This window comes from Mastomys coucha, unplaced genomic scaffold (assembly GCF_008632895.1).
Source record: "Mastomys coucha isolate ucsf_1 unplaced genomic scaffold, UCSF_Mcou_1 pScaffold20, whole genome shotgun sequence".
NCBI lineage: Eukaryota > Metazoa > Chordata > Mammalia > Rodentia > Muridae > Mastomys > Mastomys coucha.
Window position 1 is genome coordinate 125,293,218 of NW_022196903.1, and position 24,968 is coordinate 125,318,185.

Consider the following 24,968-nt stretch of genomic DNA (forward strand, 5'->3'; position numbering starts at 1 on the left):
TCAAGTTTTTAAAATTCAACCCCCAAAAGCTAACAAATGAAATAAATGTTAACACACTGTAGAAGAGACTGCTAGATGCGCTGGATCCCATAACAGGGGAGGTGACATGCAGAGTAAGCACTTGGAAGGGGTGATTATTGTCTAGTAAGAGGCATCTTTACTACATAGTAAGGTAAAGGGGAACATGTGCCTGCTGAGAAAGCCCAGAAAAAGCATCTCCTCATGCAAAACTACTGCCATACAATACTGTTTTAATGAGTAGTCTACTGGCAGCTTAATATCAGCAAGAAGCATCTCAAACAAAGTGAGAGAAAAGCAGCAGAGAGCTGGGCATGGTGGTATACACCTTTAATGGTAACCTGAAGAGGCAGAGGCAGGCAGATCTCTGTAAGCTTGAGACCAGCCTAGTCTACACAGAGCCCAAAGAAAGCAAGAAAAGTAGAGGAGGAAGAAGAGGAAGAACAGGTAGAGGAGGAAAAGAATTACACCAACATCAGTGTTAGCAGAGATAACAAGAGATGAATGGTAGAATGACCTGTTTCCAATGAGTCTAATAACAGGCATGCACACAAGAGATAGTTCAGACAAAATTTCATATGACTTTGTAAAGCTTAACTCAGCTCCTAGACATGTGTGCACACACATGCATGAGAATAAGACAGCCCAAATGTGGGTGCTTAACTGTGCTCATCCAACAACATAGGAAGATATTTAGATGTGGAGTATCCCCAAAGGGCTTGTGATGTTTAAGAAAACAAAAACAAAAAAAACTTAAACGTCTGTAAAAAAAAAAAAAAAAAAAAAAAAACAGGAAAAAAAAAAAAAAAAAAAAAAAAACCAGGAAAAAAAAAAAAACTCAGTAAGTGTCACAAAGGTAAGTCCTATGAAGTGTGGAAGTGGAAGAGTGACAGAGTGACTCTGTGGCACCTTCAGCAGCTGGGATTTGGCTGTGTATTTCCAGCCAAGAGGCCTCTGCTCTAAGCTCTGCCAACCAAAACAACTTACTGTCCTTAACACAAGTCACTGATTCAGCTGCAAAAACAAACACCTATTCTACATCCAGGCTTTTGATACATTTTATTAGAGCAAAATTTCAACAAAAAGTAGCAGAATCAATTATATATAGAAACTGTCTATTCCATGTGGAGCCAAGAAATGAAAACCATGTAACCTGTTTTTTTTCATATATTGAGTTTATATACAAAAGTTTCACATTCATAAAAATCCCAAAATTGTCAATAGAAAACCCTTCCTTTAATTAAATATATAAATAACCTCAAAACCATCCAATTCAAATTGGCTTAATCTTGAAGTGTAGACCAATGAGGCTGAACACTAAGCATTTCAAATCTTGTACCAAATAGTAAAATACACGGAGGCCTTCGGGATCCCTAAAATTTAAAAAAGAGAGTAAAAGTTATCTTTTGTTCTCTATGAAACACAAACTCATAAATTCCTGAAACAAAATGAAACCCTTGTACCAATTAAGTTTATACACTTATGGAAAAAGGCGTACTCTTGCTGCCAGCCACAGTGAACAGGCTGAGCAGCTAGCACTTCTCTCTTCCTACAATGAAGACTACAGTTGGCCAGAGCTCACTGCTCTCTGAAGAGAAGTGCACCCACTTAGAATCCCAGCAGAGTCCAAAGGCCACAATCCTTACCAACTGTAAGAACACTGTTCTTTGTAAACACAGATGTACAATAATTATTATGCATTCATTCCTTTGCCCTTCTTCAACACTTATTTGAAGCTCCTACTATGTCCTGGACACTACGCTTACTCTGAAGGCAGAGCCAGGTTCTCAAGCAGTGTATACCCAAGCAAGTTCTGATTTAGGGCAACAGGAAGCAATGGAAGCATTATGGGGACATTTTGAGGGAAAGGAGCCTGAAGAAGTGACTCAGTGATTCAGGCCCGCAAAGCTTCGGCATGTGCTGCAAAAAAGCTAAGGATACAAGGTGGCTCACACATGCCTACGGTTCTTCTCAGGGTGACATAATATGGACCCAACAAAGCTGATAAATCCACAGTTCCTTTCCATTTTCTGACATTATAGCAAGGCTTTTTAATACAAAACAACCAACAAAAGTGAGGCATTATTATGCACACTGCTGGACTAAGTGCTTTAGACAGTGAGATATTCTGTTTACTTCTCTGACAGACAAGAAAACAAGTGTTTAATTACTTAAAAGTCTGAACCCTAAATTGTCATGGCTAGCAGCCAGCAGCTCTGACATGAGCTTCACTAATGAGTCAAATCATCTCAGTCAAACCTTAATATACTTACTTTGACTGATTTACATCAATAAGAGAACCTATTTTTGATGTGGTAAAAGAAATGTGTTCATCCCCAATTACGATTTCAAGTTCCTAGAAACAAAACAGTAGAGAAATGGCATTAATTAAAAAAAAAAAAATTCTACTCCAAAGACACCTATATTCGTGCTACAAAGAAGTACAAACTTTCCAGAACTTAATATGGAAAGAAATTTAATCTTAGGCAAGAACAGTGACACATGTGTATCATCCCAGCACAGTGACACATGTTTATCATCCCAGCACTCCAGAAGCAAGGCAGGAGAACTACTTAAGTCTAAGGCCAGTCTGCTCTACAGAGAAAGTTCCAAACCAGTCAGGGTTACACAGAGAGACTCTCTCCAAAATTCAAAAGAAATTTAATTTGTTAACAGAATTCTCTTAATGTAACCTCATCGACTGTTCATGACCAATAGCCTCGGTTTCAGGACCAACCCAGAACTGCTTTCCAGAGCCTTCACTAAAAAGGGGCTCAAACAAAACAACACAGAAATGTTTCTTGTGATGTTGGTAAACATGAGAGTTGTCACACTAAAGTATGTGATAGAAATGATTATATAATACAAATCCATTTAAAACAGCACAAAATGTATTTTCTCTCCTTGTAAGTTTCTGCAAATATATGACATTAACAGTAGCTACAGCTTTAGCACCTGCCACGCATCAGGCCTGACTGCTAGGAGATGACAAATACTCTCTGCAGTCCCTAAAATACCTTTACAAGGTTATAGTCTTGACTAGCCTTATTTCACAAATGAACAATCCTAATCTTATAAAGCACAGGACATACAATGGTATCAATAGCCAGGAGTAACACTGGCTCTCCATAACAGCAATGTTGCTACTTATAGACTAATACTCTATAAAACTCAATGAAAACTAGAACTTATAAAACAATGCAATATAATCTAGTTATTGCAGTATCATTATCATCATACAAATTTTATCTGTACTAATTATCCAGAAATCCAAAGCTAATGAAGGGGCTGCGTATGTAATGAATTTTTACACTAAAATATCAAACAGATGCTATTAAACATGGTCCCAGCTATTTAATCAAAAGGCCTAACAATGCACTACATGAGATGTAGCCAACTGAGAATTAGCTAAGACTATCTAATAGCCATAAAGGCTTGGTTTTACTGTCCAGCAGCACTGTCTCGACATGCATGCTACTCCCTCATGGAGAACACATCACCACTGCACAGATATGAGCACTGGCTCTCGCCAGATGAAGAACATTTTTACATAATTCAACCTTCTCTGTATCTGAATTTATTTTTCTAGAATTGATGTTTAGAAATGTTACTAAGGCAAAGATAAATGGAAAATATCAACATTTTCGGATGATTATTACAAAGCCACTCCGTGAAAGAGTATGTCAACTTATTAACAAGGACAAATCTGCATGTCACATCCTCCCGGTAGGAGCAGGTTCCATCGTTTTAAAACATCGCGCTGTTCTCTGTGGACACAGATGCCCAGCGACTACGATGCTAACAATGGTATTCCTGTCACTCGGGTTCCCGCAGGACACAGACCACTGCCTCTGCTTTCCTACACCATGCTCTGCACTGTGCACCTGCCACACAACAGTTTCCTTACTGCTACTTACAGCACGTATTAGATCTCTCTACAAGTCTTTCTTCTAGTCAGAAAGACTGGCTCATATAAAGTGCAATCCTCAGGAACACACAAAAATGAGATTAAATGTTTTTTCTCTCGACCTTGTATCTTATTTCTCCAAGAGTTGAAAAGAGCCCATTTAAACCAAATTGTCAAAAAAAAAAAAAAATTGTCTATATAGAGTGAAACTGGACCTGCCAAGTTCTTTGGAAGCACTTTGAGAAATATCAATTATTCTGAAGGGAATATAAGAGACAAACACAATGGTTCACTTGATCAAAGAAATCCATCAGATCTCTCTATGGAGTACTCAAATACATGAATTTTAAAAGAAAAAAATTGGAGAAAGTGAATTGCTACTCTCAATGAAAAGAACCATAACTTTCAAACTTATCTAGCTATATTGTACGTACTTACAATAGAAATAATAAATAATAGCTAATTTATAATAAATAAATCTAAGTGTCTAAATATCCCAATTTTCGCTGGACTAGCTAGAGAAAAGATGTAGAATACTGTCTAAATTTAGAGCTATGCACTAACACCTGTAGTAGCTAGAGGTAGCAAAGCTAATGAAGCTAAGTAAGGGCTGGGAGGTGTAACCTGGAAGGAGTATTTGCTTGCCTGGCATGTATGAACCTAGACTTTTATGTCTAATACCGAAATAAAAAAGTTTAGAAAGAAAATAAAGTTATATAAACAAAGTTTCAATATGAAACCATCACAAAAACACAGTAATTACACTAGCAACTTGGACTCTATCCACTTACGGAATCACTAGGCACAGACCTGCCGGCCAACCCTGTCAGGAGGTGGCCACAGAGCATCGTCCTCTTTTGTAATTTCACTGTCGTCAATAATTCTCTTCAGTTCTTCCATTACGCTCTTGTGGACATAGGCCTAAAAATCAATTACAATAAAATCTTTGAACATCTGTCTATCTTCTCACAGTTCAGCAAGATAGAATAAAAGCAAGTTACACATCCTAAATATCCAACCAGAATAGATAGAAGTGGAAACTGAACTTGATTCCAAAGCTGCAGGATGAAGTTCATCCTTGTCACGAAAGCAGCTCTTCCTACACCCACACCCTTTACCACACACCGTGCCATCTCCTCTCACAAGCTGCTTGAGGCCCCATATTCTGGCAGGGTAGTCGGGGCACTGGGTAGCTTACAGTTACAGGGCCAGTATTAGGGCTGTAGAGTGAGGGCACAGCACAAGCACACATGAGCTGACACTTGAAGCCCAGCCTAACTTCCGCACCTTTCATTTAAAATTTACACTTCATAAAATGAATTAAATGATATGGGATTATAGTTAAGGTTGAGTCTTTTTTTAAAAACAGCTAAAATGAAAACCACCAAGATGGCTCAGTGAGTAAAGGTAGCAAAGATGAAAGACTAGCGTTCAATCACTTGAACCCATATAGTAAGAGAAAACCAATTTCTACTGGCTGTTCTTTGATTTCTACCAGGCATACTATATTACATGTGCACTGCCCATACAAACACACAATTAAAAAAAAAAAAACTTTTTAAAAATGCTATAATCACATGTAATTAAAATAGAAACCTTTCAACAAACACACAATTTAAAAAAGAACTTTTTAAAAATGCTATAATCATATGTAATTAAAATAGAAACCTTTCAATCAATAAATTAGTTTTTTCTTGAAAAAGACCCTTGAAATAACTTCAGTCAACACAGACAAGGTAAATGAACAAAATGTAAAAAATTAGACATTTAAAAAGAAGTTAGCTAGAGGTAAGTGGACCTCTGAGTTCTAGGCCAGCCTGGTTGGTCTACACTGTGAGTTCCAGGACAGCAGGGCAACAAAGTAAGACACTGTTTCAAAAGAAAGAAAGAAAGAGAGAGAGAGAGAGAGAGAGAGAGAGAGAGAGAAAAGGAAGGGAAGGGAAGGGAAGGGAGGGAAGGAAGGGAGAAAGCAAGCAAGCATGCACGCACGCACAAACGGACAAACAGAACTTGCCTCTTTTCTGATCATCACGTCATTTTTATAATTACTGTTGTTGGCGTATCTAAGCTTCCCTGTGTGGTGAGAAAGAAAGAATATCATGAGTAAGGTAAAGACAATTTCATAATCCCACTTTTATTAGTATATCTACTTTCCTCATGCAAGATCAATGCTAAATACTCAATAAATATAAAAGCAAGTTAGTAATTTTTAAAATATTCCAATCCTTCAACATAAAATGGGTCAGGTTTGCTGTCTGTTTGCTTTCCTTCCTTCCATCCTTTCCTTCCTTCCTTTGAGACAAGATCTCACTGTGTAATGAGGTTGGCAGCCTTGAACACACAGGGATTTATCCATCTGCCTCTGTCTCCTAAGTTTGGGGATTAGAGTTGTGCACAATAAACAGCTTTATTTTCTTAATCTAGGCCTAAATACAAAGTGTCTGTGTCTAAGCTCTAAGTACTCTCTTCAGTGTGATGTGTTAATGCTAAGCGCTGTACTCACAACATTTCGTCTAACCTCCAAAGGAATTCTAACAACAGGTTTCACTTTCTTACCTCTTCACAGGACATAAAATCAAGCAACTTGCTCTGGGTCACACAGTCTCAAGAGGTCTGTTTTGCATCAACTCTTTCTCTATCGTTCCAAAATGTTCTCTTAATTCTTTTCCTTCATATTAGTGTATATGGCTAAGATAATATTTTTTTTTAACTAGGAAGCACATAAATGACATGAACTGCCAAGTTTGTTGACTGATGCATTTCAACCCATCCTTCATGACCTCTGAAGCCCCTGGTGTGTGCTTCCCTGCATGGCTAGTCAGTCAGGTGCCCTGATACAGCCGTAATGTCTTTCTCATCTGCTAAACTGACAGGTCACCCTATTCAGGTGTACCCCTCAGGAACTGTAGGTTTCATGGGTCATTATTTTCTATGTAAGTGAAGCAGTGCATTGGTAGAGATGCATGAGAACCAATCCTTACATAAAATGTCTGATACTGTTGGAGTTCTTAATTTGTGTGACTCAGGGTGATAAGGACAAGCTGGTGTTGTTCAAAGGAAAGAGGAAGAAGAACAGAATTACAAGCGAATAAAATAAAAAAATAAAACTAGGGCTGACGAGATGGCTCAGAGGTCAAGAGCACTGACTGCTCTTCCAGAGGTCCTGAGTTCAATTTTCAGCAATCACGTGGTGGCTCATAACCATCTATAATGAGATCTAGTGCCCTCTTCTGGCCAACAGGTGTACATGACAGTAGAATGCTGTATATATAAAAATTAAATCTTTTTTTAAAAAAAGGAAGAAAGGAAGGAAGGAGGAAAGAAAAAGAAAAAAAGAAAAAGAAAGAAAAAGAAAAAGAAAACTAAAAGACTACCGCCACAACAACAAAACTTGGAAAACAAGGGTGAAGTTATTAAGTTCTAAATAACAGCGGGACACTGACTGCTATGTTGACTTCTTCCTAAATGCTTGAAACTTTTGGAATGCATGATCCTTTCCTCACCTTTCAAAGAACCTTGTGCAAAACATGCATAGAGCACTTAAATAAAATCCATACTGTCCTATGGTTGGTTAAATGTTTGTCTCCCAAGTACCTTCAGCTTTGACATTTATATACTGCCCACTACATAATGAACGTTCAAAAACAAACATTCTTGGTGCAGGTAACCAGAGCTATTCCACAGACAGAACTGCCTGACACTACACAGACAGAACTGCCTTACACTACACAGGCAGAACTGCCTGACACTACACAGGCAGGGGCTTCAACAAACCCCTGATCATTCTGCTCTCCTCTGGTTTCTCTCACTCAGAAACCAAGAAGGATTCCCGGTTTTGTCTCAATCAAGTGTCTCATCTTCTAGGGGAAGTTTCTTTTTTTTGCAGGGGAATCTTTGAGAGGAGGCAGGGTTTGTCTGTGTAGCTCTGGCTGTTCTGAAACTCCCATGTGCCTGCCTCCGCCTCCGGAGTGCTAGGATTAAAGACTCGGGGAAAACCTTTTCTCTTTTTCAAGATCTGATTATTTATTTCTTCCTCTTTAACACTTATTTTTTCCTGGACTCGAGACTTAAAAGTAGAAGCTCTCATTGAGGACAGCCTGGGTCTCTTGGAAATCTGTCCCTGATATTTTTCTTTAGCTTCATTGTCTAGGCCAACAGTTTGGCTTATTCTGAAGCTACCTTATTTTTCTTAGTGTGTGGTTTCTTCAGAACAATACATTGGAGATGGTGGCGTTCGAGGACATGTGAAGTAAGTAGATGCTGGATCTTGGGTGCGTTCTTCCTGGATTCCATACAGTCTTTGTTTAAGGGTTTTTCAATAGCACACTAGCAGACATCTTCTTTAGAGTTCCTGAAATGCTTTGGGATTCTGCTAGCTCTTTGGGACCAAGTACACAGGGAGAGAGGCTCAGTCCAGCAATACCGCTATTTTTTACAATAACCAATTTGAAAACACTCAGATTGGCATCCATAATATATATAGAACAGACAACAAGCACTTCCTCTCTCCAGCTCTCCTTGGTCTATAGAAGTATGCCCCTTACCCAACAGCGGGGACATACTGTACTGGGTCAAGAAGCCTTGTTTTGTGGGAAAACTCTGTTTGTCATTACCAGTTCTTGTTTGTGACTGGGACCACACAACCCTTCCACTCTTCACCCAGAGCATCAGCAGCTACCTCTGTGGCCATTTGCTTCTCGGAGAAAGTGCAGTTTGTGTTCACTGTCCACTTGAAAGAGTTCTGACAGCTGGTGGCTAAGAAGGAGAAATTCAGACTCAAGTAGACAAGGCTGACCGACTGCCTAGGAGGCGGCACAGAAAGAGCTTCTAAGGAGCATTTCACTGACTCCCTAACCTTTGGCCATCATCCATTGGTGAAGAATTGTATTTCAAACCTGACACATACCACACTCCTGTGTTCCTCCCCTACAAAGCAGCCTTAACACATACAGTGAATGAATCAGTAGGCAAAAAAGGTCACCTAAGATTCCCAGCATCCTCTGGAATATCACTTGATAATTCTTTTAACACTCTCTGCTCTAAGTTTCCAATAATCTGTATCTTCAACTTTTCTGACAGTGGCAGGATTCGCTTTTCTGAATTACTTTACAGCAAATATGTTCCTCTCACAAATACATCCTCTGCCTGTTCTCACAAACACAGCACAAGCCTGCTACACAAGCCAACTCTTCCAGTGTTGGAATGAAACCCTTCAAGTTCTTCTGGGAGTCTGGGGCGTGGTGGCACGTCTGTCATCCCAGCATCTCGGAGACTGAAGCAAGAGGGTCGTGAGTTCGAGGTAAGCCTGGACTACACAACAAGACCCTTTCTCAAAACTAAACAATTGAAATAAAAAAGAAAGAAAAACAACAACAACAAAAACAAAAACCCGCTCCCTGGGTGGCTCGCCCTCCCTCGCAGCCCCTCAGCCGCTCACCGTCGGGCCGAAACTCGAACTCCAAAAACTCGTGGCCAAACTTGCCCTTGTGCCCGACGTAATAGCGCAGGTAGAAATCACTAGCCATAGCCATTTTTGTCCTCAGTAAAGCCCGCTATACCGCCGGGCGAACGTGCCGCCGGCGCGGGGTAGTGACGTCACGGGCGCGGGAAAAGCGGGTCACCAAGGGAGCGGGTCCTCCCGTAGGGAACGAAAGCGCGGAAAACAGCACGTAAAGCGAGAGAAGACCCTCAGGATAACTGAAGGTTTGCACTGGAGCCGTTTCTCCACGATCTCGAGCGCTTTGTTTTCTTTTCTGTTTTAGTTTTTTTTTTTTTTAAAGATTTTTATATGCTTCGATTTTTATTTTTTAACTCTGACGATTATACAATCGTCAAATCACTTATATGATGAATTTTAGTCGCCCCCCACCACGTTATCTTCTCTCATCCCTTCTCCCGCTGAACCACTCTTATCAATAAGCCCTCCTCTATTTTTATGCCTGGCGTGTGTCTGGGTTGAGGGCAGGTTCACTGAATTTAATAAGAGTGGCTTGCATGAGCGCCATAGTGGATACAAAGTCCCGGATTTCATTATGACATTGTCTATTATTTTGGTTGAGCCTCACTCCACGTCTCCCTCATCTACTGCCTCCAACCCTTCGGCCGGAAGTATTGCACTTTTTTGTTAAATGTATCTGTTACCCTTTAACCAACCCCCAGTATACTCTCTGGTTTAATAACCTACACATAAATACATGCATACAAAAGCTATAATCCCTATACAAGATTTGTCTTGATGCTTTATGGTTACCTCACTATAATAATTGCCAGATTTGTCCATTTTCCTGCATTTTTTATTTTATCTTAGCAAAGAAATAGCCAGGGGTTTTGTTTCTTTGTTGTCTTCTCGTTATTTAAATGGGCTGGGAAGAACCGTATGTAAACCACTTCTACTTTCTGGTTGCCCTATGGTATGGGTGTGCCTTTTTCTGAATTTTGAGCTAAGGTTTACGAGCTGTACTTATTGTGGGTATCTCTGATCTCGAAGCACATTGTAAAGTGGGGTGTGGCTCTACTTCCTGTGACTGGTGAAGTGAGTAAAGATACATTCCAATGGCAACCGGAACACAATCTAGCAGAGTCCCTTTGGATAATGCTTCACAGTATCCAGTAGCTAACAGCCTAGACTAAAACACAAAGTAGCATCTCTCTGGTGGAAGTTTGATGTTCAAATAGCACATGAAACGGAAAAGTCCGGATAGCCACCATAGAAGAGTTTCTCAAAGTATAATAGAACTTGTGAGTCAGTAAGGATTAATAGTTAGTACCCTATATACTTGCAGGGCTAGGCCACAATTCTCAACAGTTTGAATTGGAGAAGTACAGAACATTCAAGTGTGGGATGGTCTTGAAGAGCACAAGAGTACAGTGAACTTGCACCCAGTCCCCACTTTTCAAGTCCTGGTCACTTTCTGAGAGCACCACTGAGTAATTCTATCAGTGACTGATGTCCTTCTGTACTAATCCTAAGAAAAGGAGTTCGGTCTCAGTACTGTCCCCACCTAACTTTGGTTATTATCTCTCAACCCGTTTGATCATTAACTAACTAGATACACAGCGACCAACTGCCAAACACAGAACTGAGAAAATTAAATACCATGTATATGATATGCTTTGAAGTCTATGCAACATGAGTTTTAACAAGCCTTTTCTATGTGCCAGAGCAGATGGAAATTAGTAATAAAGTAATCACAACATTTACACTTTCAGAATAAAAAGAAAGCAAACATGTAAGACAAATGTCAGCACAGGGAAGCAATTGGTATAGTAAAGAATATATGCAATAAAACGGCTCTGTATGAAAAGGGCAAGTAGGTTTATTGGGGGTGGAGTTAGAAGTTTATAAACAAGGGGGTATTAAAGAAGACATATAAAAGGTGCTATTTGATTGACTCTTTTGGTGAGCACATTCTGTGAATGTCTTGCAGTATAGACAAGCATTTCAGACAAAGGATGCCTTAAAGTAGAGTGGTGTGAGTGTTTATATTTGGAGAAAGCCAAAACAAAACAAAACAAAACAAATACCTACAGTATCGACACTTGAAATCAATAAGTAGCTAGAGTATAGGGTTTCAGAAAGTGGAGTAACTGTCAAAGCAAGTTGGGGCAGGTTCTCTTTGGCCTTCTTAATAGTTATGCAATTGTTAAATTTACTCACTCCTGTAGTAGGGTGGTAGGCTGGTATTTGGGAAAATACATTAGAAATGTAAATCATCGCACCTTACCATTAGGATGCCCAACCCTTTTAATTTGTCCGGATTTGAGGAGAACTTTTGGGGGGGATGGAAAACTTCCAGTTTTAAAACCTAGAAGGACCTGATTTATTACAAGAATAATTCACAGAAACTTAAGCAAAGTGCTTTATAGCATCTGTGAAAATATCAGCTAAAATCCCTATCACTGAATTATACAGAAAGGCTTGTTTAGTGGCCTTAGGTTGGTTCTCTGTGTATTTCCTTCTAATTTTTCACACATGTACCAAGTTCATCTTCCTATTTACCTAAATAGAACTATAGATGTCAGGATTTAAGACTACTTAAATGTAGTGTAAAATACCCACAGTATTAAGACTTTCATAAGTTGGCCCATTATGCTCTTGGTCCCCTACCATGACCTATGATTCAGACTTGTTCTCTAGAACTTACATGTTTTTTTTTCTTTTTTGGTTTTTCGAGACAGGGTTTCTCTGTGTAGCCCTGGCTGTTCTGGAGCTCACTCTGTAGACCAGGCTGGCCTCGAACTCAGAAATCCGCCTGCCTCTGCCTCCCAAGTGCTGGGATTAAAGGCGTGCTTCCACCTCGAGAACTTACAAGTTTTTTTAGATAAAATAGAAAACTGTGCTTACCTAACTCTTCATATTGTAATCAAGACTGTACCAAAATGGAACCTTTTGAGATGGTAGACACCAGGGATGTGGGCTAGTGTTTTGTTTACTGAGCTCTTAAATGTGGCTAGTGAAACAGGGGAAACTTAATTTGGGGGAATTCTTAAATTTTATTAATTTAAATTAACATTTAAATACCACACTCAGCTAGCATTTCTCATGTTGGTTAGCACAGCTATGTAAAGGTTTCAGCTATCTATAATCAGACTGGATGTAGTAAAAACATACTGTGAACATTTTCCTTTTTCCATTACTGTAGTTTTCCAAATTAGGGTGTAATTACATTGTCAGAGTTTACTTTTGAAAATAGATGTTTTTACATTGCTCATGTGAAACTAAAGGACTGTTTCTGTTTGGCCAACACTGTGGTCAACCTCAGCACCTTGTGAGATTATTTTGATGTGGGTAAGAAACAAACCTTCCCAACTGTGATGGAAATTGAGGCTTGATGGTTTAATGTACAATATTTGTTGATAATTTTTTCCACACAAGTGTTTTATTTTTTTCAATTGTTTGGTGATGAATCACTTTTTTTCCTTTCAGGTTGTGTTTTGCTTTTTGTTGAGGCAGAGTCTCGTGTTGCCAAGCTGGCTTTAAACTCACTTATATAACTTGTTCTGGCTTTAAATCCATGACCTTTTTGGGTTCACATTGAACATGCTGGCACTACAGCTGTGCACCACCACACTCCACCTTTTAGATGTGGTTCTTCCTTGGTGTCGTTAATATTTTAGTTGTTCTGCTGGGTTCCCCCTTCACCCCTGTGTATAGAATTCTCTTTCTTTTGAACTTTTTATATGTATCCTCTGCCCATCTACATCTTTTAGTCTATTTACAGTGACCAAACCATTCCCTCTTCCAATTTTCAGAAACACTCTCTAACCATTTCGTAATAAACAAAACAGGTAATAAGCTTATATTTTCTTTTTCTGTCAGTAACTTTTGTTGATTTTGTATATTTACAGAATAAAATGTCAGAGCCATCACTTTTAGTGAAGTGAATCTGTGTAGCAACAGTAGTATGTAGCCTAATAGAACATACTAAAGTTGATACATTTTAAGAGGAAAAAGGCAAAGTGTGGTGGTCTATTTCCATCCATATCCATCTGCTCACCTTTCCTTTGTATTCCATCTTAAATTTCTTTATGGATTTCAGCCATGTCTTTTGCCGCTTTATTTGAAAAGCATGTTAATGTTTTTCAGATAAATCCTCATCATGCAGAAACACCAAACTCCCTTACACCACTGGTTATCAGGCAGGATCATAGAATACCATGATGCAATAGAGTTATGTGCATTACTACATCTGGAATTCTTAGAGTATGTTAGGATATCCTATGATTTAAATACTACAGCATACCTTGTAACTTACATTGAAGCAAATAAACACAATCTACCAAATTAAAGATTATAGGCTATCCTGTAGTTTTCTACATGTTTCTATGTGTTTTTCTTTTTGTTTTCATTGGTATGGTAGAGCATTTTATAAACTGTTATAGTAAGATGGGGAAAGTTCTATTAATGTACACTAATAATTTCATTAACATATCTTTATTTTATCTTCATTTAAAATAATGAAAATGGAGCTGGAAAGATTGCTCAGTAGTTAAGGCTACATGCAGTTTGGTTCTCAGCACCTATGTCAGACAACTTACATCCAACAGGAACTCCAGCTCCAGAGAATCCAACAGCACCTTCTGGCCTTCCTGGCTACCTGTATCCACGTGTACATACCCAAGAAAGGAAGAACAAGCCACCCTCTCTTTCATTATGTGTCTCCCACCCTCTCTTTCATTATGTGTCTCCCCTGTAATATACATGCTGCAACCCTGTAGACAACCGTTCAGTCCCTCATCTGTGTACTCCATTTTCTGGTTATGATTATGGTTTTGTCTTTTGTTTGTGAATGTTTTAGTGTGTATGTGTTCAGTGTATGGCAAATTTGTTAAGTGTGTGCATATGGAGATCACAGGAAAACTTTGAGTATTCATCCTTGCCTTCTATCTTATTTGGGTTTGGGTCTTTTATTGTTGCTCACTGAGTATGCCAGGTAGCCAGCCTGTAAGCTCCTGGGGAATTCCTGTGTCCATTCCCCATCTTTTCAAATTGTTATTACAGGTGTATGCTACCAGATCTGACTTTTGTGCATGGGTTCTAGAGATCCAAATTCTGAAAACTTGGATGTCAAGCACTTTTTGCACTAAACTATCTCCTCAGCTCCATACTGGTTCTTCTTACCTCAAAGTTGACATACATTCTCAAAGAGTCCCGCTCCTGGAGAGTTCTCCGTATTCTTCCTGTCATTACATGAGCTTTCCTTAGGGTCTCAGGTTAAATGTCATTTATTCAGAGAGTCTTCACTCTGCACTCCCTTCTACTATCTCATATGCCATTCATAATATTTAAGACAAGGTTTTAATTAGCAGGTGGCCACATATAAATACACCCTGCCTAACTGTATTCAAAGCTTCCAGTTTCTTTATCCAACACAAACCCCACTGTCTGGCACAGCAAACTTTGACACTCAACATTTTCTAAATATTCAAATAAGAAAATATTTTGTAAAAGTTGCTTAAATTAACATCTGGGAGACAACAATAGGGTCCCATCCTTCTTCTATCCTTCTCCAGCTCACTTAAACCCTGACTCCTCACTGTGGTATTCCCAGAGCAACAAGAAACATTCCTCCTTTAGCTGACTCATTATGACTACATCAAGATTTCAGTTGATGCCTGGGTGTTGGTTTCCAACTGCCAGTCACCCTTACCACAATAGCTCTCCTTGTCCTTCCCAAGGCACCAGGGTGATCTTGCAAAGCCACAGATCAGCTTGTTTAACAGAATTGCTGTCACTTCACAGTATTTTGAAATCATGGGAGACTATTGCCATCTGCCCAAACCCCACACAAACATGTTAGCTCAAGGCCAGTATAGAGCATTTCTCTCTGTGGGTAAGGCCCTAGGTTCAGTTCTCAGTGCTGGAAAATAAACAAACCATGGTGACAGTTTAATCATGTGGTGCTCATACCATACCACCATCTTTTATGCACGTTCTGCCCTGTGCTATCACAGGTCAGGGCTCTCTTTTTGGCCACAGTTTTTTTTTGTTTAAAAAAAAAAGGAAAAAAACAAGAAAGGAATGTACTGAGTTAGGGGGAAAAACTAATATTTATTGATAACATTATATTCCACATATTATACAAATACATATTCTCATTGTTCCTCACATCAGCCCTGTGAGGTAGTCATCTCACTTTGCACATAAAGAATCTCCCTTTTGGAAAATGTAGGTTCTTTAATTTTCCTAGTAAAATTACTCCCATTTATTTTTTTAGCCTCTTTATTGTAGAGATTTTTGGCAGCTACATACCTGAAAAGTCTACTGTTGGTCAATAAATACTAACTTAATGAGTTGCTTCACAGTATTTCAATGGATGGTTTAAAATTAAAAGCTACCATCCACTCCTATCAGATTACTTCTTCTCTGTACCTTTTAATGACCACCTGGATTACTAAGTCTTCTTGCTTGGCTTCCATGCTTCCTATTTGTTACACACAGACACACACACACACACACACACACACACACACACACACTTTTTATCCCTGGTTCTAACTTTGGGTCTTTAGGCTGATTCTCCTTAGTCTTAAAGGAACTAGCAAGCAAATGTGATGAACAATGTTCTTAATCATGAAATGACTCCTCTTGTTTCTATTTAAACTCAGTATCATACATGCACCACCTGTCTCAGAGTTCAATAAAAGGAGACTCTTCTATATATAGTCAAGGAAAAGCTCAGTATTATTTCTTATAGTTTTTCTTCAGCTCTTCATGAAGGAAATAGGACTTTTATGTCCCCTCAACATAGAGGAGACAAAAACATTTCCTTGAAGGTTTTTGATATATTGGTATATTGACCCACCTTACACTTCTCAGCAAAAAGAACCCGGAGCTTTCTTTTTCATGAATTTCTGTATTCAATTCATGGTTAAAAATCAGAAGCTATTCATTCATGCCCCCTCTTGTTTATTTTTACTCTGTAATAGTTTAGATTTAAGAAAAAAATAGTTTCAGTGGTAAACCAGCCTGGAGTGGGTGGGACCAGCCCTTTTGCCCTATTCCCTAACAGTTTATTACAGATTTTAAAAACCTCCTTTGGAATGACACTGTCCACCACTTATACTTCAGCCCTTGGGACCGGAAAGCAAACTTCAGTTGATGATGATTCTTAGCTCAAGAGTACATACATGATGTGTAGAGGTAGAGCTTCAACCAGCAGCATTTCATAATTCTAGGGGAATGTTTAGGGGAAGATATAGGATCCATGTCCTTTACCTTCCTTGGTGGGCCATAGAAAGTTCCTTCTCTCTGGTCTCGAAGGGACTCATTCCACCCCATATAGTCACTTGTCTGGGATCTTCAAAGGACACTATAGCTATAGGAAAGGCTCTCTGCACTGATGCCAGCCACATCTGCATACAGTTCAGGCACCACCAACTCTGGCACTTGCAACACAGCCTTGTCATTGGCAGATCTAGAGGCAGCTTCTAGGCGCAGGCGCAGCTCACCAGGTAAGGGACGGCTGTCCTCACTCCAGCGCCAGCAGCACTTCATGATGTTGTACCTGTGAAAGGAAAAGAGCATAGTTCCTCTTAAAGACCAAAATAAAGCCCTCAGTTCTTTGATCTTTCTGCTCTGTCTCCCACTATATTTCCAGAAACTGGTACTCTATCATTCATTCTCTTTGTATCAACTCTCAACATTCTATCAATGTGATTTCTTTTTATAATAGAATATTAGAGACTTTTCAAACCACAAAATTTCAGAAGAGTTCTGCCTTCTCCACCATGCAGTACAATCAATCGAGGAACAAGGCTAGGAGAAAACTGTCCACACCATTCTATGGAATGAGGGGTAGGGCTTAGACTTATCCAATGTTTGAAGTATCTTCTCATCAGAATGTTAGGTCCTTTAAGGTCAGGAACTTTGTCAAAAGCCTTCTTCTGGAAGCAAAAAATAGATTCCTAATCAAGTGCTCAGTGATAGCTTCAAGATTGTATGTGTGGATATGTGCATACATACGTGTGTGTGTGTGTGTGTATGTGTGTGTGTGTATATATATATACATATATGTATATGTATATATACATATATGACACATTTATGGCTTGAGCCTGAACTGTCTCCCACAGGCCAGTGTTTTAAGTGTGTGTTGCACTAGGGGAAAGCTTTTCATAATTACAGCCATCCTAATTCCAGCCTTCGTTTGATACCTCCTGGTCCACAAGCATGTGAACAAACTGTCTATGTGCTCCGGCAGCCACAGACTGAGTACTGTGACTTCCCCACCATAATGGGACTATGAGACAAAGTCAACCTTCCTTCCCTGAAGCAGTTTCTGTTGGGTAGTTTGTCACAGCAATTAGAAAAGTGGCTGATACAGTTGTTGAGCAGAAGTGCTTTTGTTTTACCTCATGCTTCATTTATGTCTGGGCATTAACACAGAAGGACGACTAAAGATCCTCCAAGGCACATTTAAAAGGGTGTGGTTAGTAGGAGCAAACCATGATTGTGAATTACAGAAACTGAAGCCTTCAAGAGCCTCTTACATGGCAGGTGTGCAGCTGCTGGGTCTCTTCATGATTTTCTTTCTCTGCAGATACTGTAGGATGCTGGTGGAAGGGACTTCAGGGTATGGTGGTGCCCCTGTCAATATGGAAAACACGAGAGCAGTAAGACAGCTTTTAAATATGAAATGAAAATAACACCAGTCTCTATTGATCTGAGAAACGGCCTCTAAAACATAACCATGGGGAAACTATGTACAGTAGACTTACTCCCGAGGATTGTGTGAACATACAGGAAAAGTGTTTTGAAGAAGAGAGGTAATGTTAGGAGAGCCTGAGATTTAAGCAAAGCAATAAAATGAGGCAAGCCAGGAAATAAGGCCTGCCTTCCATTCTTCATAATACAAAAGGAACCACAGTTTCTAAACTGAAGAAAACATTTTTACATTTATATGATATTGCTATGGAAATTGTTCTCTGGGTTTGAAAACATCCTATAGAGTTGGTATGGTTTATGGGAAAGAAAAGAAGAAACAGAGAGCTAAAGGAAGGTAAGGAAGTCTGGGAGAGGGAGACAGAAGAAAAGGAATCATCCTTTTAGTAGACCTTAGAGGAATGAGTCTCAGACTCCATGTCAGCCCAGTGCAATCATCCACCTGTCCTCAGAACACGTTCTTAAGGGCTACAATGCTCATCTTCAAAAAAGCAAGTTTCCTGTTCACAAGGAAGTCATCCTTACCTAGAGTCACCATCTCATAAAGCAGGATCCCAAAGGACCAACTGTAAAAGAAACAAAGTTGCCCACTTAATTTCTATCTTTATCTGTTCTCAAGAGAGCTTACTTTAACACCAGAGAGGAGATGAATGAGTCAAAAAGAGCTGGATTGTTTAACAGAGTTATGAGAGGACATTTCTGTCTACATCCTTCAAAATCTAATCTTTTCAAGGGCTGTGTCTATGTCTCTTCTTCATAATATATGTTTGCTCTTTGCATGTGTGAGTACGCACTCATTAAAACAGAATGCCCTCCCTTATCTTTTTCATCTGTTCCTTCCCTCTGTACCCAAACTCTAGCCTTTACTCAACTCAAACCAAACAGATCTTTAATTTAATCACAGCTTTCTCAGTTGACCTATTTACTTAAACCTAGGGAAAATTTTAATAAAATAAACTTCAGATATATGGACAGGGAATTTGGCTAATCAGTATGACTTGAGAGGTACATACTTCACTACTAATACCAGCATTAAATAAGTGACATTTTGTAAGTAAAATTGCCCACAGTCTGTTGAAAAGTAGGCATCAGTGACACATCAGTGGAAGCATCTTAATTGACTCCCAATATTGAGATGTAAATCCCCTATGCCTCCTGTGATATGGATGCCAAGTACAGTATTCTGCATGAAGTTGTGTGCTTCTTCAAACAACTGTGGTATATGATTCCTAAAGGTCACTTTCACTTTTTTTACAATCCTGGTTATACTTAACTGTATATTTGATTATACTTATGTTGTTTGATCACTAAATGTTCTTGATGCTACTTAAATGTTTGCATAAAATATATCTTTAAAAATACATTGAATATTTTAAAGCTAATCTATAAGAGTATGTTGCTAAAAAGAAGATGTGATGGAATTGTACTATACACCTGTATATATTACTATACCCTGTAATACTAACACTTGAGAGGCTGATGAAAAAGGGTCACCAATTTAAATACAGTCTGGCTACAAAGGGAGATTCTGTCTTTCAAAATGGAAAGATTGAGGTGAATGTGTTAGTGAATGCTGTTAATCCACATGGGATGGATGCAGAGGCAGACAGACTCATGTGAGCTCAAAGTTAGAGTTTTCTACACAGCAAGTTCCAGGATAGCCAGGGCTATATAGAAAGACCCTGTCTCAACTCCACCCCCATTCCAAATAAATAAAAATTCAAGCAAATAAAGTATTATAAAATGATAATGATGAGTGAGTCAACTGTAAAAAAAATAAAGTAAAATAATGAAGTGGGAGCCAGGCAGTGATAGTGCACACCTTTAATTCCAGCATTCAGGAGGCAGAGGAAGGTGAATTTCTGTGACTTTAAGGCTAGCCTGGTTTACAGAGATAGTTTTAGGACAGTCAAGGCTACACAAAGAAATCCTGTCTTGAAAAACAAAAACAGCGGGCAGTGGTGGAACATGCCTTTAATCCCAGCACTTGGGAGGCAGAGGCAGGTGGATTTCTGAGTTCGAGGCCAGCCTGGTCTACAAAGTGAATTCCAGGACAGCCAGGACTATACAGAGAAACTCTGTCTCTAAAAACCAAAAAAAAAAAACAAAAACAAAAATAAAACAAAACAAAAAACAAAGAAACAAAAACAAAACAAAGTGGCAAAATGTAGGGGGAAACAGTAGAAGTCTCAGATTTTTCACAAATATTCTCGGGTCTCTCATTGCACTAAGAACCATCTCAAAGGGGCATCCAGCCATTAGTCATCACTACAGATGCTATTCAGACTAGAAACACAATTTATAGCTGGGCATGGTGGCAAACACATTTACCTCCTGCATTTGGGCGGTGAAGGCAGAAGGGTCATGGCTTATGTGCTATGCTTGGATATTCAAGACCCATCATAAAAATAGATTTTTTGCTTCAAAAGTCTGATAAATATTTATGCAAAAGTTTGCACTTATCATGACCTGGGAGTAGAGAGATAGCTCAGTGGTCAAGTGCACTTATTATTCCTGTAAAGGACCTAGATACAGTTGCTAGAACATAAATATTGGCTCACAATCTCCTATAACTCTAGTCATGGGGATTTGACACTCTCTTCTGAACAACATGAGCTCTTGTACATGCATGGTGCTCATAAACTCATGCAGGCACATAATAAGTAAATATTTTTAAAAGAGGTGAATAAAAACATGTGTAAATATTTTATTTCAAATTCTTCATTTCCTGGCTCTTAAGTAGCCCTGTGCCCTAAAGTTTAAAGCAAGCCTACTAAAGCAAGTCCTCTGACATGGACTTGAATAATATTTTCATGTGTTTCTTTCCTAATGAAAGCTGCTAATTTAATTCACCAGAACTACTTGGAAAAGCATTTAAAAAGAAAAAAAGGTTGAAGGCAGATGCCAAACATTTTTGCTTAAGAGTATGTCTGACTCTTTTGTAGAAATAATTGATTACAAGCCTATTCAGGCCACAAAGAGAGGAAACAAAAGAGTAGAAATGACATACACATCTCCTCGGATGTTTGCAGGTCTTAGGAGAAGCCGTTCTGGAGCGAGCCACTTGAGAGGGATGGCGCTGGATCGAGCAGAGGAGATGGACCCATGGGCATGAACTTCATAAGCAAGGCCCAGATGACAAAGTTTGGGAGTCAGGTCACTTTGGATCAGGATGTTCCTGGCGGCCACATCCCCGTGAAACAGACGCTTCTCCTGCAGGAATTCCTATCAGCATACAATCAAAAGTAATCAGCCTTCTGAAGGTCAAAGTTCACAGATAAGATAGCCCTAGGTGGCCTTCAAAAGACAAAGGTATGGCTGGAGAGATGGCTTAGGGGTTAAGAGCACTGACTGCTCTTCTGAAGGTCCTGAGTCCAATCCCACCAACCACATGGTGGTTCACAACCACCCATAATGAGATCTGACTCCCTCTTCTAGTGGGTTTGAAGACTGCTTCAGTGTATATATATATATAACAATAAATAAATCTTAAAAAAAAAAAGCAAAGGTCTTTTCTGCTCCCAGCACTCTCATTAATAAGAGAGATCATTTCCAAAACAGGGTAAGGAGCTTTTCACCTTATGTTTAAGATTACCAAACTCAGTGAAAAATCCAACTGGCACTAACACAGGGATTTCACTCCAGTTCTTCATGCATGCCAAGTGAGCACTCTGGTCTATATTACACACTCAGCCCTAACACTGGACTCTGAAAGCATAGCCACATGTGCTGTGGTCAGCCCTACTCCCTATTCCGACCCTTGATTGTACTTTCCCTTAGATGGTACTCAGGTAGATTCTGGAACAGAGAGCAGGATATACATATAGCAAAGCTGAATGCTGTGTCATAAACTTACACAAAGGTTCACACCATCTCATTCTGTCTTTACAGCTAGATGAGGTATCTTTAAGGTAATATTTTCCGGTCACTGGTGAAGAAAAGAGACCAGGACTAGCAGTTTTCTGCCTCTTGGAAAAGTTTTAGAACAAAGAAACTAAATATAGTGAGAAGAATTAAGGTATATGTAAAGAAATTATACTATAGTGAGAGGAATTGAAGAATGTACTAAACTTAGGGTCACTGCCTGGCTTGTGACAGGTGACACAGTGCCTGATGGGTACATCTGCTTGATGAGAGCACCCCTGTAGAACACCTCTGCACTTGTGATTCCAGAGGTAAGGTAGACTGCAGTTAACAGTTCAGCAATGCTGTGACTACACCCTCCAAAAGGCACAGACAACTGCCAAGTGAGATGTGTTCTCTCCTTATCCCATGGGAGCTCCAACCAGAACCATCACTTCCTTTTTATTCTGTGAATAAAATAGAAATTTTGCTATTTCCATTTAGATAGCTGACAGGCCAGGCATGTAGCCCTTGCCTAGCAAGAGGCTATGTGTTCAATTCCCGGTACTACCACCACACACACAGAAAGAGTCCCTTTAGACCCTGATCCATCTCACATATTGTGGTAGCAAAATACAATAAAGCCTAACATCATAGTTTCACAGAGCCTTGATCTTTCTATTTTAAAATAAAATCCCTTAGAGATATGTCCAAATAATTTCACGAGCATAGTTATATAAACTTCCTGAGTAATTCTGGTAAGGGTAATTTTTTTTTGAAACCCTAAATTATTAAAACCTCTTTACGTTGGTTTAAAAATAAAAGATCACTGGATACTTTCCTGTTTTATTTCTTTTAAGCATGTTCCTTATTTTTCAAAGTTTATTTAATAGATGTATTTTATATCTCATCTAATATTACAGCAAATCTCCCACCACACAATCTGAGCTGGTTTATCTTGTTCTTTGGGTGTGAGTCTTCATCTCTGTCCTTCTACCTACTTTTTTCCTCCCTTTAAATCTTCTCCATCTTCTTTCCCTTGTTCCCTGCTTTACATCTACATGGGTTCAAATACCAAATTTGCTTTTTAAATTTAAGCTAAGTAAATCTTCACAATCTTTCTAGATCATTGTACCAATCCTAAATTAGTAGTCTTCTGCCTGGAGTGCCCTACAGTGCTAAATAATTTTATAACAAGGCGCTGAAAAACAAACTGTTGGTGAATAGTCTTCCTCTAGCTTTGTCTAACTATCTTTAAAATAGATCCTCCATTTAGAATTGTCAATGTCAGAAATTTAGCATAACTACTAGGCCAATTAGAAAATACCACCATCAGTTGCCATTGATGCTGATCTTACCAGGGCCAAAAGGATCTGCTTTCCAATGTGATATATTTGTTTTTCTGTGAGATCATAGAGCAGGCCATCCATGGTCATCACATCCTAAAGAGGAAAGAAAACTATGTAAAAATGATTTAATCATGTTTTTTTAATTGTGGTAGAGAAACTTTGAAATGCAGATATCAAAGCTAAGGACAACATAAAAATACAGGGGTTAGGAATGACGAGACCTGCCTGGAGAGATGGCTCAGAGGTTCAGGATGCTTGTCACCAAGCCAACCCAGAATCCACACAGTGGAGGCACAGGAGTGACTCCCAACAAGTTGTCCTCTGACTTCCATATGCCTCTGTTTCTCTGTCTCTGTCTCTGAATCTGACTCTATCTCTGTCTCTGTCTGTGTCTCTCTATCCCTGTCTCCCCGTCTCCCTGTCTCCGTCTCCCTCCCCTGCACACACACACGGGGGAGGGTACAAAAACTTAAGATATATTTATGTTTCTTTTATGAGTGTGAATGTTTGCCTGCATGTATGTATGTGTACCTCCTGGATTTCTGGTGCTCTTGGAGGCCAGAAAATGGCATCAGATCCCCTGGATGTAGAGTTAAAAATAACTGTTAGCCTCCATGTAGATGCTAAGAACTGAACCCTGGTCCTCTACACAAGCAAGAGGCACTCTTAGTTGCTGAGCCATCTTTCTCTACCCTGAAAAGTATTTAAGTTAGCGACAAACATTAGATATGTTCAGATATGCAGAGACATGAGAATCCCTGGACTGCAGAAATGCTAAATAAAGCAGTTGAACAAACAGCAGGCAAGAAAAACAAGCAAGGATGATGCTCTCCACTGAATAACACAAGCAGTTTATTTGGGGCTATGTGTACAGACATGCACATGATTATAGGGAATGCCTAGACATGCCAGTTTCCCTGTTAAAAAAGTGAAGAAAATATAGTTTAAAAAGAAAAATTTCAAATAAGAAACAAACAGAAAGAAATTGGGGAAAGTCACTATGTACTATTTGTCATCTGAGCCTAATAGCTGCTGCCTTCAAGGCATATGCCACCTGGGGGACCCAGAATCAGGAAAACTGTAAATAAATAAATGGGTACATATGGTAAGTGCCACAAAGGAAATATGCATCACCTATCAGACCACCAGATGCTAGGAGGAAGAAGAGAGCCACCGCAAGGATAGAGGAAGCTAGGAGGACGAAGGATATACAGACATAAGCTACATGAAGAGAAGCCTTGTTTTGGTAAGAAAGACATATAAATGATCTGAAATACAGAAGATAGTGGCTCTGAAGAGTGGGAAGTTGCTTGCTGGCAAGAGCACAGAACTGATGGCAGATGGATGATCTCCTGAAAGGTTTAAACTGCTGGGGTCTGCGCTCCCTTCTTCACAGCACAAGGCAAAGACTTCCACCTCCCCCCACCCCGTCCCACTTCCAGTTGTGTGAGGATCAGCCTACCTTAGGGTCCAATTAATCTTGATCTAGCTCATAAGCAAGTGAGAAACCAGAGGTCCTGGTTTCTTCAGATCTTCAGGGATGAACATATAGAAAACTAAGGATATTATTATCTGTATTTTGTTGTTTTAATAACTTTTTGCTTTAGAGATTATCGTGTAATTTACACCACTTGCCCCTTCCCTTACCTCCCTCTAAACTTTCCAAGTTTATTTTCCCCCTTGCTCT

General features: G+C 39.3%; 2 protein-coding genes across 4 annotated transcripts in view; both read right to left on the minus strand.

Moving 5' to 3' along the window:
• Positions 1 to 1,054: 1,054 nt before the first annotated feature.
• On the minus strand, positions 1,055 to 9,533 carry LOC116099686 (protein mago nashi homolog 2). The gene is made up of 5 exons (XM_031383620.1): positions 9,363 to 9,533; positions 5,940 to 5,998; positions 4,736 to 4,846; positions 2,292 to 2,374; positions 1,055 to 1,391 (listed from the first exon to the last, which is right to left on the minus strand). The coding sequence occupies exons 1-5, from the start codon at positions 9,454 to 9,456 to the stop codon at positions 1,292 to 1,294; spliced, it is 447 nt and encodes a 148-aa protein (XP_031239480.1). The 5' UTR covers positions 9,457 to 9,533; the 3' UTR covers positions 1,055 to 1,291.
• A 5,923-nt stretch (positions 9,534 to 15,456) lies between these two features.
• Styk1 (serine/threonine/tyrosine kinase 1) overlaps positions 15,457 to 24,968 on the minus strand; it is a 62,141-nt gene continuing 52,629 nt past the window's right edge. For all 3 annotated transcript variants that reach the window (XM_031383619.1, XM_031383617.1, XM_031383618.1), the window contains 5 exons: positions 23,291 to 23,374; positions 21,100 to 21,314; positions 18,615 to 18,655; positions 17,918 to 18,014; positions 15,457 to 16,932 (listed from right to left, as the gene is read on the minus strand). In XM_031383619.1, coding sequence (XP_031239479.1) covers positions 16,728 to 16,932; positions 17,918 to 18,014; positions 18,615 to 18,655; positions 21,100 to 21,314; positions 23,291 to 23,374 — 642 coding nt within the window. In that variant the 3' untranslated portion in view covers positions 15,457 to 16,727. The remainder of the gene's footprint in view (positions 16,933 to 17,917; positions 18,015 to 18,614; positions 18,656 to 21,099; positions 21,315 to 23,290; positions 23,375 to 24,968) is intronic.